This window comes from Callithrix jacchus, chromosome 10 (genome assembly GCF_049354715.1).
Source record: "Callithrix jacchus isolate 240 chromosome 10, calJac240_pri, whole genome shotgun sequence".
NCBI lineage: Eukaryota > Metazoa > Chordata > Mammalia > Primates > Cebidae > Callithrix > Callithrix jacchus.
Genome location: NC_133511.1, coordinates 21,259,056 through 21,271,293, shown reverse-complemented (window position 1 = coordinate 21,271,293; position 12,238 = coordinate 21,259,056). Strand labels below are relative to the sequence as shown.

Below are 12,238 nucleotides of genomic sequence, written 5' to 3'. Positions count from 1 at the left end.
GACCGTCTGGTAGCACTACGTTTGGCTGCCTTGGGCCCTGATCTCAAAGGCTCCAGATTTTAGAGAGGACCAGATAGTGCCTCTCCATGACCCTAAGCCTATTCCTCACAGGCTCAGGTTAAAATCTCCCAATCATATTGCATGCCACAGTGTCCATCTGGTTTTAATACCTGGAATTCCAGAAATGCAAGTCGCCTGTGCTAAGGCTAAGGTCAGGAAAACCGCTCTGGAAGATGGGTTGTGGTCTATCTCCCAAAGTGTGCCAGATCCCTTCATTTAATTGCTTTGATTCACTCCCTCATCAATTATTTCCTTAGTTTCTACTAGATGCCCATAATAGAGGAAAGAAAAACAGACCAGACCTCTGCCCTCATGAGGTACTCGTGCAAGATGCTAAGCCCACCACCCCCGGCAAGCAGGGTTGTCTAGTAGGCCGCATGTGTCTCAGCCCAGAGAGAAGCGTGGAGCACAGTGGTTAAGAGCACAGGCTTTGGAGTCAGGCAGATCAGGTTCCAGTGCCAACTCTGTCACTTAATGATTGTGTGGCCTGGGGCAAGTGACATAACCTCATTCCAGGCCCTTATCTTTTCTTGTAGGTGTTCTGAGGGTTCAATTAGATGAGCTGATGTATGCAAAGCAGTGAACACTCTGGAATGCCCTGCCCTTGGCAAGCCGTCAGTTATTACTAATATCAGCGCTAGTACAAGATAAAAAACCACCTACACATAGTTTGCCAGCGCTACTGGGAGAATAACAAGAATCAGCACGGTGCTTTCTTTAAAGCATCATAAATGAACATGCACAAAATCATCTTCCACTTTGGCAAGAAGGAAGGACTCCTTCTATTTTAGATATTGTGACCACCCACAAAGGGCTGGGCCTGATGGCCTTTGGAAATCCCTTTGTATGTCTGCATTAGAAGAAATGTTCAATTCTAGGAGGAAAAATACACTCGGTCACCCCAAAAAGACTTTGTATCTAAAGTACTGCAGAGGCACCGAGAAGTCTGCGTGTTAGGGAAAAGGAAGTCGTGTGACGTTTTCTAAACTACGCTTCTCCATTTTCCAATCATATTGAAAGTCATTTTGAAAGAGTTTCTATAATATCTTCTCTAAATCTGCAAATGCTGGAATCATTTACCTTTTCCTTTTATGGTGGTAATGCTTTTAGAATCGCTCCAGTTTCCTATTCCACGACTAGTCACCGCAGCCACCTTTTCAAATCAGAGGGTGAATTAGTATGAAATAAAGGCAATACACCATACAGCAAGAATACTGAATGAGCTAAAGGGGTGAGATTTTGGCAGTGAGGGTAGAAAAATTATATACAGAGTGATCCAGAATATTCAGAGGCCCTAGCATCTGAAACAAGAGGGTAAAAAAGCAAAGAGAAGGTACTTGGGTAAAAGGCATTATGACAGTGCTAAGATCAAAAAACTTCTATTGATCAACAAATATCAAAGTTCTTCTAAAGGGCAGGTATATGGGGGGGAGGTGTTCACAAACACACACATATATAAAAAGGGTACTGACAAAATTATCAGTGTAGGAGTCATGAATGTATACACTTACTGGTCTCAGCAAACACGTTTTGCACAAAATCTATCTCTTTCTGCTAAAATATATTTCATAGGAATCTCACAAAAATCAGTTTAGAAGGACTACTTATCATAGCTCTGCAACATACTCCAGCTAAAGATAAGCAGAAAAGAGCAGAGAGAGAAAGTATAGGAGCTGGAAAGCTAGCAGAGTATCAGCATTAAAAGCAGGGAAAGCTGCATTCCCATAAAGCTCAGTTATCTGCAGAAAGTCTGACATCAAGCTCTTTGTGGTATTCGTTTGAAACTCTGAGCTCCCCCACCCCAGGACAAGAAGTTGGGTATTTTGCACATTACTAATATGCATTTCGTAAAGGTGAGTAGAGAGTTCTCACAAAATAGCAGCAATCTCGCTCAGTTCTAAGACTGCCTGGATGGTGACACTCACTCTGACGGTGTATAGGGTGTTGACCATTAAGTTCGTGATTTCTGTAAAGTTACTAGCAGCCCTCTGGGAGGCCCACATCTTGGAACCACTCCTGCTGTACTCTACCTGAAGTGAGAAGAAAAAAATGTGAGTAAAGGGAACCAAAGGTCCAGGGCATCCAAATATGTCTTGCAAAAAGACTAGAGGAGAGAAAAGAAGGTGAGGAGCCAAATGTTCTGATGGATGATGGGTCATCACCTACAAAGCTATACCAAATCAACCCCAAGTCACACAGAACACCCAGAAATCTCCTAGACCCCCAACACACATATGGCCAACTCCTGGAAGATACTTACAATGTACTCACGGATGAGGCCATGGGTGTGGATGGGAGGAGCCCAGTGACCTACAATCGCACCTTCTGCTTCCCTGGGGAGTGACAGCTGGAGATTCCGAGGGGCATCCGGCACTAGCAAAAGAGTCAACTAGAGGTTAAAACCCATCTGCTTGGTGGTCAACCTGAGGAATTTTCCTGGGCTTAGAGTAAGGACAAGAAAGACTCCACAGCCAGCATTGAGACCCATCCACTGGAAAGGCTGCTAGCTTGGTCCTCACATTGACAAGACACTTATCCTTTTCTTCCAGAAAGCAAAGTGTGCCATCTACACATCATATCATGGCTCAGTTGCGTGTGGTAAATTTGTGGCTCATAAGGGCTGCAGCATAGAGTAACTTGGGCAGGCTGAGTCACCACTGACCCTGAGACTTCCATGCTGAGATCTTAATTGTCAATGACAGCACCTGCTGCCTCTGCTTCTTATGCAACAGAAACAGAGTACTGTGGGCATGACTGCCAAAAAATAAGACTAATTTTGTAACATCACAGAATTTCTATATCCAAATGAATGTGATCATCTTCAAAGCAGGCTCCTTAATGAGTTTAGTGCTAGCATATTTGAGATACTTTAGGCAATGGAAAGAGATGGCATTCAGGCAGACAGTTGCTCATGTCGATTACTTTGAAGTAGGGAGGAAGCAAGGAACTCTTTCAGACACATACATTTGGTAAATTTCTTAAAAACTTAGCCACAAAGCCAGGCGCAGTGGTTCAACCCTGTAAACCCAGCATTTTGGGAGGCTGAAGTGGGTGGATTGCTTGAGCTCAGTAGGTCAAGGCCAGCCTGGGTAATATGGCAAAACCTCATCTCTACAAAAATACAAAAAGTTAGCTGAGCATGGTGGCACACACCTATAGTGCCAGCTATGCAAGAAGCTGAGGCGGGAGGACCACCTGAGCCTGGAGAGACTGAGGTGCTGAGCAGTGATTGCACCTGCACTGCACTCCAATCTGGGTGTCAGAGTGAGACCCTGTCTCAAAAAAAAAAAAAAAAAAAAAAAACTTAGCCACGAAATTGCTGATATGCATCATATTTTAATGACAATGACTTCCTAAGTGCCAAGTACTAGGAAATATGTAGAAAAGGAAGGTAGAGGTAGAGACTAGACAAAAAAACTGCAAGAGGGAAATGGCGGAGAGAATCTTAAATTAACTTAAGGTACAAAAAAAGTCTCTGATGCAGTAAGGAGAACAGATATTCAACAACTCTGGCAGGACTCAAGCTTAGCCACAATACTTCCGTACATGTGAGGCACGTATGTTCCCACATTCCTGAGAATACTCGGAAAGACGTTCACAAAACCCCACCTGAGGTGGTACACATGCCATAAAAATAAACTGTAACACTTACATCCCTCCGGGGTCCTCAGGGTCACAAAGTCATTGGTGTTGTGTGCCTTGCTGAGACACTGAACCTGCACTTTAACCTGATATGTGGTATCTGGTTTTAAGACTTTTAATACGCTGTTTGTCTTATTGCTGTGGGTCTCCAGAGTCTTCCATATGCTCTCTCCAACCACCCTGGCCAAAAAATAAAAAATAAAGATATTGTCACACTGGAGCAGCACGGGGGCTGAGATGTCTAACTCAGTCAATAAAGAGTCACACAGTGCATGCCACTAGAGAGTTTTAGAATATCCTGGGGCAAGGAAGACATCATTTTCATCTCCTGTGGCAGACAGGACCCACCTATAGTAGACATTATATACACAAGAAGCAGAGGGCATTTTTTTGGGCCGCATCCAGGTCAAAGTCACATCCCCAGAGAAGTCAGCTGTCCACTGAAGATTCTGTACTTTGTACACAGTTAACTCATCTAGAGAGATAAAGGAGAAAAACTCAAAAAAAGTTATATCTTGGCTGGGTGTGGTAGCTCATGCCTGTAATCCTAGCACTTTGGGAGGCCGAGGTAGGTGAATTGCCTGAGCTTAGGAGTTCGAGACCAGCCTGGGCAACATGACTAAACCCCATCGCTACTAAAAATATTACAAATAAAAAAAGAGTCATATCTTACAAACCCTTAGACTTCAAATACCCCTGCTTTTAAAAACTACCATGATCTAGATTATCAAGAGGCCATTATCATTATCTGAAAAGAATCTCAGAAAATATAGTTGAAACCTCCCTACACAATCCCTCCTAGGGTCTCTTACATTACTGGTCATGATATTTTCCCTTGAATTCCATCTTCCTCCTGCCTATGGCAATGTAAGCCTATTTCTCAATAGAGAATGCCACAAGTCCAAGGACCATGTCAGGGCAGTGTCCAGAGATAAGAAGTGAGTTAATCCCACCAGCAGATTGAGACTGTGAGAACCATGGTGTATGGGCATGAGGTAGGAAGACCACCAAAAACAAATCCAAGACCAACATTTCACTAACAGAGAGGAGAGAGCTGCACGTTACATCAGAGTCTGGCCAACCCTCACCTCACTTGGGGCTCCAAAACTAGGCCCAAATCTGTTTCATCCTCAGATTGAGAAAAAGTTCAGAACAGTCCTAGCTCAAGATCTACACAGGAGGGACCCTGGGGTAAGCGAGCTGCCCTGCCCTGCCCAGCCCAGCCCAGCCTTGCCCGTGAGCCTTTACTCACCACTGCAGGCCTTCTCGTCGCTCTCGTCTGAGCAGTCCAGGAAGCCATCGCAGCGCTCTGAGAGCACAATGCAGGCCTCCCCATCCTCGCACTTGAACTCCCTGCTCATGCAAGTCAAGGTGCTGTGTGTGGCTGAAACACAGAGAGGCTTCTTAATCCCATGGGGAGGGAATGTATGGTACTAAGGGCTGGGCAAAGTGGTTAGAATTCTTTGAATCGGCTTCTGCTTCAAAACACACCTCTGGAATGAGAAGTGATGGAATCTACACAGGCACTGAGGTGCCATCTCATCTAACACTAACAATTGAAATCTGCATTCAGGAAGAGTGAGTATTTTGGAGTCAAATAAACCAGAGTTTAAATCCTTTATCTGCATGAGCTTGAGGAAACTGCTTAATACCTCCCAAGTTCAGTTCCCCCATAAAAAATGGAAGTAGCAATTCCATCACTGCCATGGCTGCAAGGATCTAATGAGATCACACACCTGGAACAGTGCCTGGCTCCTGGCTGGCATCGCTAAACTGTAGCTACTAGTCTACAGTACTATTAATTATTCTGCTACTAATTAGTTTGCAGTCTAGAAAGAGGAGCTGATTTCTGGTTTGAGAAATACAAATAATAATGAGATGGATCCCAATAATATTAAGAGGCATGCATACTTTATGTGGTGTTTTACATTGTTTGGCATTTCAAAGTACTTTCGCAGAAAATGAAATAATGCAAATAATGAGCCTTGGTAAGTTAAGAGTTATGCAACTGTATGGCTAGGCTATTCACCGAAATGTGACGTGCTTTCCAGTTCTGAAAGTAGATTTAAACTGCATGGGGGGGCTCTAAAAAGAAAGCAATGACCATATAATTGCAAATGATCCTAAAAAGAGGAAAGGTGAGATTGGCTGTTAACAGCAAATCTGCTATGCAAGCTGAGTGCCTGGGTGGTACAAATCTGCTCTGTACCCATGTACAATAACTCCTGGCCTTCATTATACAGATTCACACCTGTCTGCCCAGTCCTGGACAAGGAAGGGCTCCTTCAGAAATCCAAGCCCACCAGTGATGAGGGTCTGAAGTCAATCTTGTTCCTCCAAGTCAAAGATGTCCACATCCTAATCCCTGGAACCTGTAATATGTTGCCTTATGTAATAAAAGAGACTTTGCAGGTACGATTAGATTAAGGACCTTGAGATAGGAGAGTTCAGTCTGGATTATCCCGGTGGGCTCTGTCTAATGACATGGGTCCTTAAAAGCAGAGACCAGTTTTTGGCTGTGGTCAGAGAAAGAGAGAAAACAGAAGAAAGGTCGGAGACATGCAACATCATTGGCTTTGAAAATGGGCTGTAACAGTAAAAAGGAGGCTGAGCATGAATTACTCCATCCTGCTCCCTATACCCAGCCCCCTGCTCATGGTGACATCTTGTAGGTTAATGGCCTCTGCTTATCTCTGCACATAGGCCAAGCTAACTATGGAAGGAATTTTGTTTATAGTTTGATTTTAAAGCAAGGATGATAATACTCCCTTCCTGAAACTAGCCCCTGAGGAAATATGGAGGGTGTACACACCAGTAACAAGGCTATGTTAACGATGATATGAGCATTGTGACCTGAGCAAGGAAGCCCCACCTCAGACCAAGGCATGTGGTCATGGGTCAACTCTTGACCGGGACTCCCTCCCTCTTCTCCCTTTTCCTAACATAAACAACCACACTTGGAGATGTAGGTAGAGAAACTGGACAATGTTCCCATGAGAGCAACCAGGATGGTCAAGAGGAATGGATAAAGGATCCAGGGATATTTTCCTAGAGATGAAAAGATGTAAGGAGGTGGGGCGGTAGCGAGAAGAGATGCAGACCACTTTCACAAGTGTTCTCCACTGATGAGTTTTCATGTGAAAAAAGAATTAAGACTTCTTTGCATGAGTATCCAGGATGGAGGTACAGACTTCAGTTCATTGCTTATTAAAAAAAATAATTCTGATACAGAAATTGTCAGTGGGAGAAGGAAACAATCAAAATCACTTAAGAAGCTTTTCATAAACTCTGATCCCCTGTTCCCCAGGAAAGTCATTGCATTTCAGAATTCTATTATATACTGAGCTGAAATGTGTTTGCCTTGTCGAGGGAAGCTCACAACAAATAAAAGTGTATTCAAGAATTAGAGAAAGGTTTGAAAACCACTACTGTAATAGCCTGAGAAGGCCAAGGTGGAATTCATCCATCCATCCAGTGAACATTCATGGAGGTCCTACCATAACTCAGGCACTGCTCCAGATGTTAAGAATATGGGACATGTAAAACAGATGCAGGGCCCGCCCTCATGGAGCTTATCTTCTATAAAGAGAAACTGCAAACAAGTAAATAAATATGATCAGGTTATGCCATTTTATATAGGACTGTCAGGGACAGACTCTGCTCAGAGGGGATTATTTTGAAAAATACCAAAACCCCCATTGCAGAAGTATTCCACTTGGTAACAATGTGGTAAAATATAATCACACAACAGCTAAGTAGTAAAGCTGAGGATGCCGGAGGTTTCTTTATAAAGTGTGTCTCAAAATTTTAAAAGCAAAAGAGCATGGGCTTTAGACTCTGTAAATAAGCCAGGTGCGGTAGTATGCACCTGGAAACCCAGCTACTTGGGAGGCTGAGCCTGGACTACTTGAGGCCAGGAGTCTGAGACCAATCTGGGCAACATAACCAGACCCTGTTTCTAAAAAAAGGAAAAGAAAAGAAAAATGCCTTAAATTAAAACAAAACAAAACAAAACAAAAAAAAAACAATAGAATCTGGGAATAAGGTTGTCATTAATCTCTGAAAATTCTCAAACTGATAATTAAACAGATGATTAATAGGCACTTAGAAAAGAACTTAGGGGCCTTCAGGGGATAGCTTCTCTAAAAAGAATCGTACCATACTAATCTCATTTCATTTTTAGATAAGGTTATCGAGTTAATGTTGGGAAAAAAGCTGTGGATATAACACATCTTGATTTTAAGACCCTTAACTGGGCAACTTCCTTGTGAATAAGCCAGATCGGTAACAGGCTGAAAACACTGATCTACAGAATGCCAATGAATTAGTATCACCCAGCAGGAAGGTTCTATTTCCTTTCTCTTTCTTCATTATCTCCTGTGTTCATCTTAGTATATGGTTGCTTATTTGGCTCAGACGTTCCCACTGTTATTTTGGTGAGTGTGGAGTCAACCTGTCCCTGTTGGTTTAACACTCCAGAAGTCCACTTTGTCCGTTCTTTTAATCTAAGTGTAGAATTGTACACTAATCCCTATTCAGTTCATCTGTGTTAGTTTTGGTGTATTCTTCCCTGATGAGAACTTTAGACATGGCTTTCAACCTAAATAAATAACCCAGTCCAGTACTGACTAGGTGATTCTCTTAGAACCTTATTCTCCTACCTCGAAAAAGGAGGTAATACCAAAATCACAGTTATTTTGAGAATTAAGTAGGATGAACACATGATTTGCTTGAGAATACTGAATAGCACATTAAAACCCACCACCAAAGGTTAGTTTCCCTTTGTAAATCCTGATTGTTTTGCCAGAAAATAAGCAATCTGGGCAACTTATATCATCTGCAAGCATGACAGGCATGCCCTCCCAGTTTTCATGTGGTCATTAATGACATTTTAAAGAAAATACGGCCACTTTAAAAAGCATCAGAAAATACTGCCACAGCAAATAGAAAGAGTGAAGCAGAAGCAGCCTGAAAAAGACAAGTGAGAAACAAAACAGCCAAAAGCAAGAAAGTAAACAGGCACAAGAAAGTAACGAAAGAAATATAAAGCGATAGAATGAGAAATAAGGATCTTTTAAGGCTTATCAAAGGCCGCCACATCCTGATAAACACTGAAGAACTTTAAAAAAAACCACACACACAGCAGGAAAATTAATTATATTGAAGACAAAACTCCATCAGCAAATCCAAATGCTTAATTGTGCAAACTTGCATTAACTTTGAAAGTAAATGACCAAGCTCAACCTTACAACGGATAGACAAGACAAAGAAATGAGAAAGAGATGCAATATGGAAAGGTCAACCAGGGAGATGAAAACCGTCCTCACCATCTGAATTTATTTGGTTTATTTATACAGATTTATTTATTTATTTCTATGGATTTATATGTAAGTATCAAAAGATATCAAATTATCTTTTTTTTTTAATTGCATAAATTAACCCATCTATTATAGACCAGTGATGTCTCAAAGAGCAGAGGAGCATCTACCGGTCTTTCAATTCCTTCAGTCTTCTGATGGCAGGCTTTACTGTGACAGTGGAAGTGGTACTATACGTCCAGGCACCGCCAGCCGCTGTCTTCATGCAGGAACCACAGTGCCAGATCCCCACAGCTCGTCTCTTCGTCTTGGTTTTGCCACAGAAAGAGCAAGTGTACTTGGCATGCTGGCTGATTTCAATTTTCTTCACCATTTTCTGGAGGGGCCCATAGCGGGTCCCGTATTTACTGACGATCCCAGCTTTCTTGGTACGTTTGGCCATGTTGTCGGTCCGAGCCCAGAGAGGAAGATGATATCAAATTATCTTAACCTTTTTGTTCCTAGGTTCCAGGTAACAAGTGGTATGTTCTGGACAGAGAGAAATCCACCCCCAAAATGGATCCGAAACTACTCAATTCCTGAGTTCCAATGGAAATAGTTTAGCAATGAAAGATTCCTTACAATCTTCTTAAACTAAACTAAATAAATAAATAAAACAAAAAGAAATCACCCTACCTTGGAAATTGACAAACTGTAAAGACTCAAAGTGTATTTCTTGGAAAAAAGACCCCTAGGTAGGAACTTATCCAATTCCTTGACTTTTAATCAGAGAAAAGACACTTTAGGCAGCTGAAACAAAAGCAGAAGTGACATTCCTGGAGATGAAAGGATGCATGAAAGAGGGGGTCCTCCTGGGACCCCTGCAGAAAAAACGAGTGTTAGGAGAAAAACTTTCGCATGGTGGAAATAAATTAGTTTCATATTTCGAGTTAAGGACAAGCCAAGATGATTTTTCTCTCAAGTCAGAGCACATTGAGGCCTAGAATGAAATCCATCTCCAGAAGTCCATCACTGCAGACATCATCGTAAGGAACAACGAAAAGTGTGAAAACTGGCAAAGACTCATTCCAACCGGCAAGCGAAGATCACGAGCACTGACAGTTATTGTTGTAAAATGAAAAGGAAGACAGCAATGCCCCCTCTGGATTCTAACCTCCCTTTTCACTTTCTACCAGGATGACTCGCACTACCTTAGATGTTAATGTCAATCAACGAACCCATCATCATGCCTAGCCCCACCCAGGGAAAGCTGCAACTCCTCATCCTCAGTATTCTCCCACGTAGCTGGTAGCATCAGTTTTCACTGTCATTCTGTGGGAAACGCTCATCCTTCCCTTTCCCTAATCACCATGGCCAAATAACTCACTGGATGCTGTTAATAGTACCTCCAATATACAAAGAGGTCACTCTTCCTTTTTTACCTTCACAGTCCCATCAAATTAGTCTCCTAACGGGCACTGGCCTCCAATCTCACCTCAGCCTTCTTCTAACCCATTCCCCCCATGATGAAGTCCAAGTGATCTAAGACACAAACACCCCACCCCTGAAATCTTCAATGGCTCCCTGGGACCAAGAAAATAAAGTCCAATCACAGGGGTCTCCCTATCTACGTCATGCCTACCTCTCTGCTTTCACCTTTGTCCCACCCACAGCCACTCTACAGGTCTGTTTTCTTATGCCTCTGAGCCTTGGCTTATATATGCTCTTCCCTGTGTCTAGAATGCCGGTCATCCGCCACCCTGTCCCACGACTGTCCAGGCATCATCGTTGGGGATGCCTCTCCCGGCCTGCCCCCACCTCTCCAGGAAGTTGGCCAGGCTCACCTTCGAAATATGCCAGTTCTTTGGATAACTTCTGCTACTACCTAATCACTGCTCCCACTAGAATCTGTATTGCCAGTCACCAGGCACTGTGGCTCAGGCCTGTAATCCCAGCACTTTGGGAGGCCAAGGTGGGCAGATCATTTGAGGTCAGGGGTTCGAGACCAGCCTGGCCAACATGGCAAAACCCTGTCTGTATTGAAAATACAAATATTAGCCAGGCATGGGGAGTACATGCCTGTAATACCAGCTACTCAGGAGGCTGAGGCAGGAGAATGGCTTGAGCTGAAGAGGCAGAAGCTTCAGTGAGCTGAGACCCCACCCGCTCCTGCACTCCAGCCTGAGTGTCAGAGTGAGATAACATCTCAAAAAAAAAAAAAAAAAAATTGCGTTGCCAGAAAACCAATCAATGCCTGCCAGGTTGTGCATGATCAAGGAAAAATTTGTCCAACCAGACTGAAGATGTTACTGGATCCACACCCCTTCCTCTTAACCAAGACTCTCCAAGGAGGGCCCAGTCCAGCACCCTGTGGAGAACAGTGCTACAGATAGAGAAGGGACAGCTGACTTCCTCTTCCTTTTCTCCCCAAGCCTCACTGGGTGAACTATTTAGGACAGAGCAGTACTTGCCAACCTTGTCTGATGCTAAGAATCAGACAGAGCACTTTTAAAAGGCTTGGGTTCCCAAGCATTTCCTCCACCATTGCTCTTGATTCAGTGGTCTGAGGTGAGATCACCAAATTCACATTTCTCATAAGCACTTCCACATGATCCTGCTAAGTCCCATAAATTTTGTAAATACTGAATTAGAGGAATTAAAAGATAACTAACCTCGACCTCAGCTTCTCTTCTATCTCTAAATGATGAGATTTGGTGGGTTCCAACCGAGGCTCAGTTTTTCATTGGTTGAGGAAGTCATTATTTTGAGATTTTAAAAATGGGACTAGAACAGAGATCAAGGTGGAGGAACTGAGGCATTTGCTGCTTAGGGTTAGGGCTGGGGGAACGGCGCTCAGCAGAGAATGAGAGGGGCTTTTCCACCCTCTTCTACATTCACCAGGGCAGGAATTAGGCAAGCATGGAAGAAGCCCTCGTCCTGGCAAGAAAGGGAAAGTGACTGGCTAGGACATCTGCTGTCTGCAGCCAGCAGGAACTGGATGGAGGGAAGACCTGCAAAGCAGGGATCCCTGAGCCAGAGCAGTACCCCACCATCAGAGAGGCAGGCTGGTAGGGGGCTGCAGGGGCACTGTCCCAGCCATGCCCTTCCCAGTCTGCTACAGTAGGGCAGACCAGCCAGTGGTGGCATTAGCACGCAGCCAGGGACTTGAAAAGTGCTGACAGGACACATGAGGATCAAACGCTTGCAGAAGCCAGTGTCCCCCTCCACTCCATCATTCA

General features: G+C 43.5%; 1 protein-coding gene and 1 pseudogene across 2 annotated transcripts in view; both read right to left on the bottom strand.

The window, feature by feature from the left end:
- The window catches only part of SORL1 (sortilin related receptor 1), a 175,111-nt gene that overhangs the window by 24,988 nt on the left and 137,885 nt on the right, over nucleotides 1-12,238 (bottom strand). For both annotated transcript variants that reach the window (XM_035264890.3, XM_078339716.1), the window contains exons 33-38: nucleotides 4,955-5,086; nucleotides 4,051-4,177; nucleotides 3,713-3,882; nucleotides 2,321-2,433; nucleotides 1,986-2,090; nucleotides 1,141-1,213 (exon numbers count right to left, since the gene is read on the bottom strand). In XM_035264890.3, coding sequence (XP_035120781.3) covers nucleotides 1,141-1,213; nucleotides 1,986-2,090; nucleotides 2,321-2,433; nucleotides 3,713-3,882; nucleotides 4,051-4,177; nucleotides 4,955-5,086 — 720 coding nt within the window. The remainder of the gene's footprint in view (nucleotides 1-1,140; nucleotides 1,214-1,985; nucleotides 2,091-2,320; nucleotides 2,434-3,712; nucleotides 3,883-4,050; nucleotides 4,178-4,954; nucleotides 5,087-12,238) is intronic.
- On the bottom strand, nucleotides 9,061-9,485 carry LOC103796056 (large ribosomal subunit protein eL43 pseudogene; annotated as a pseudogene).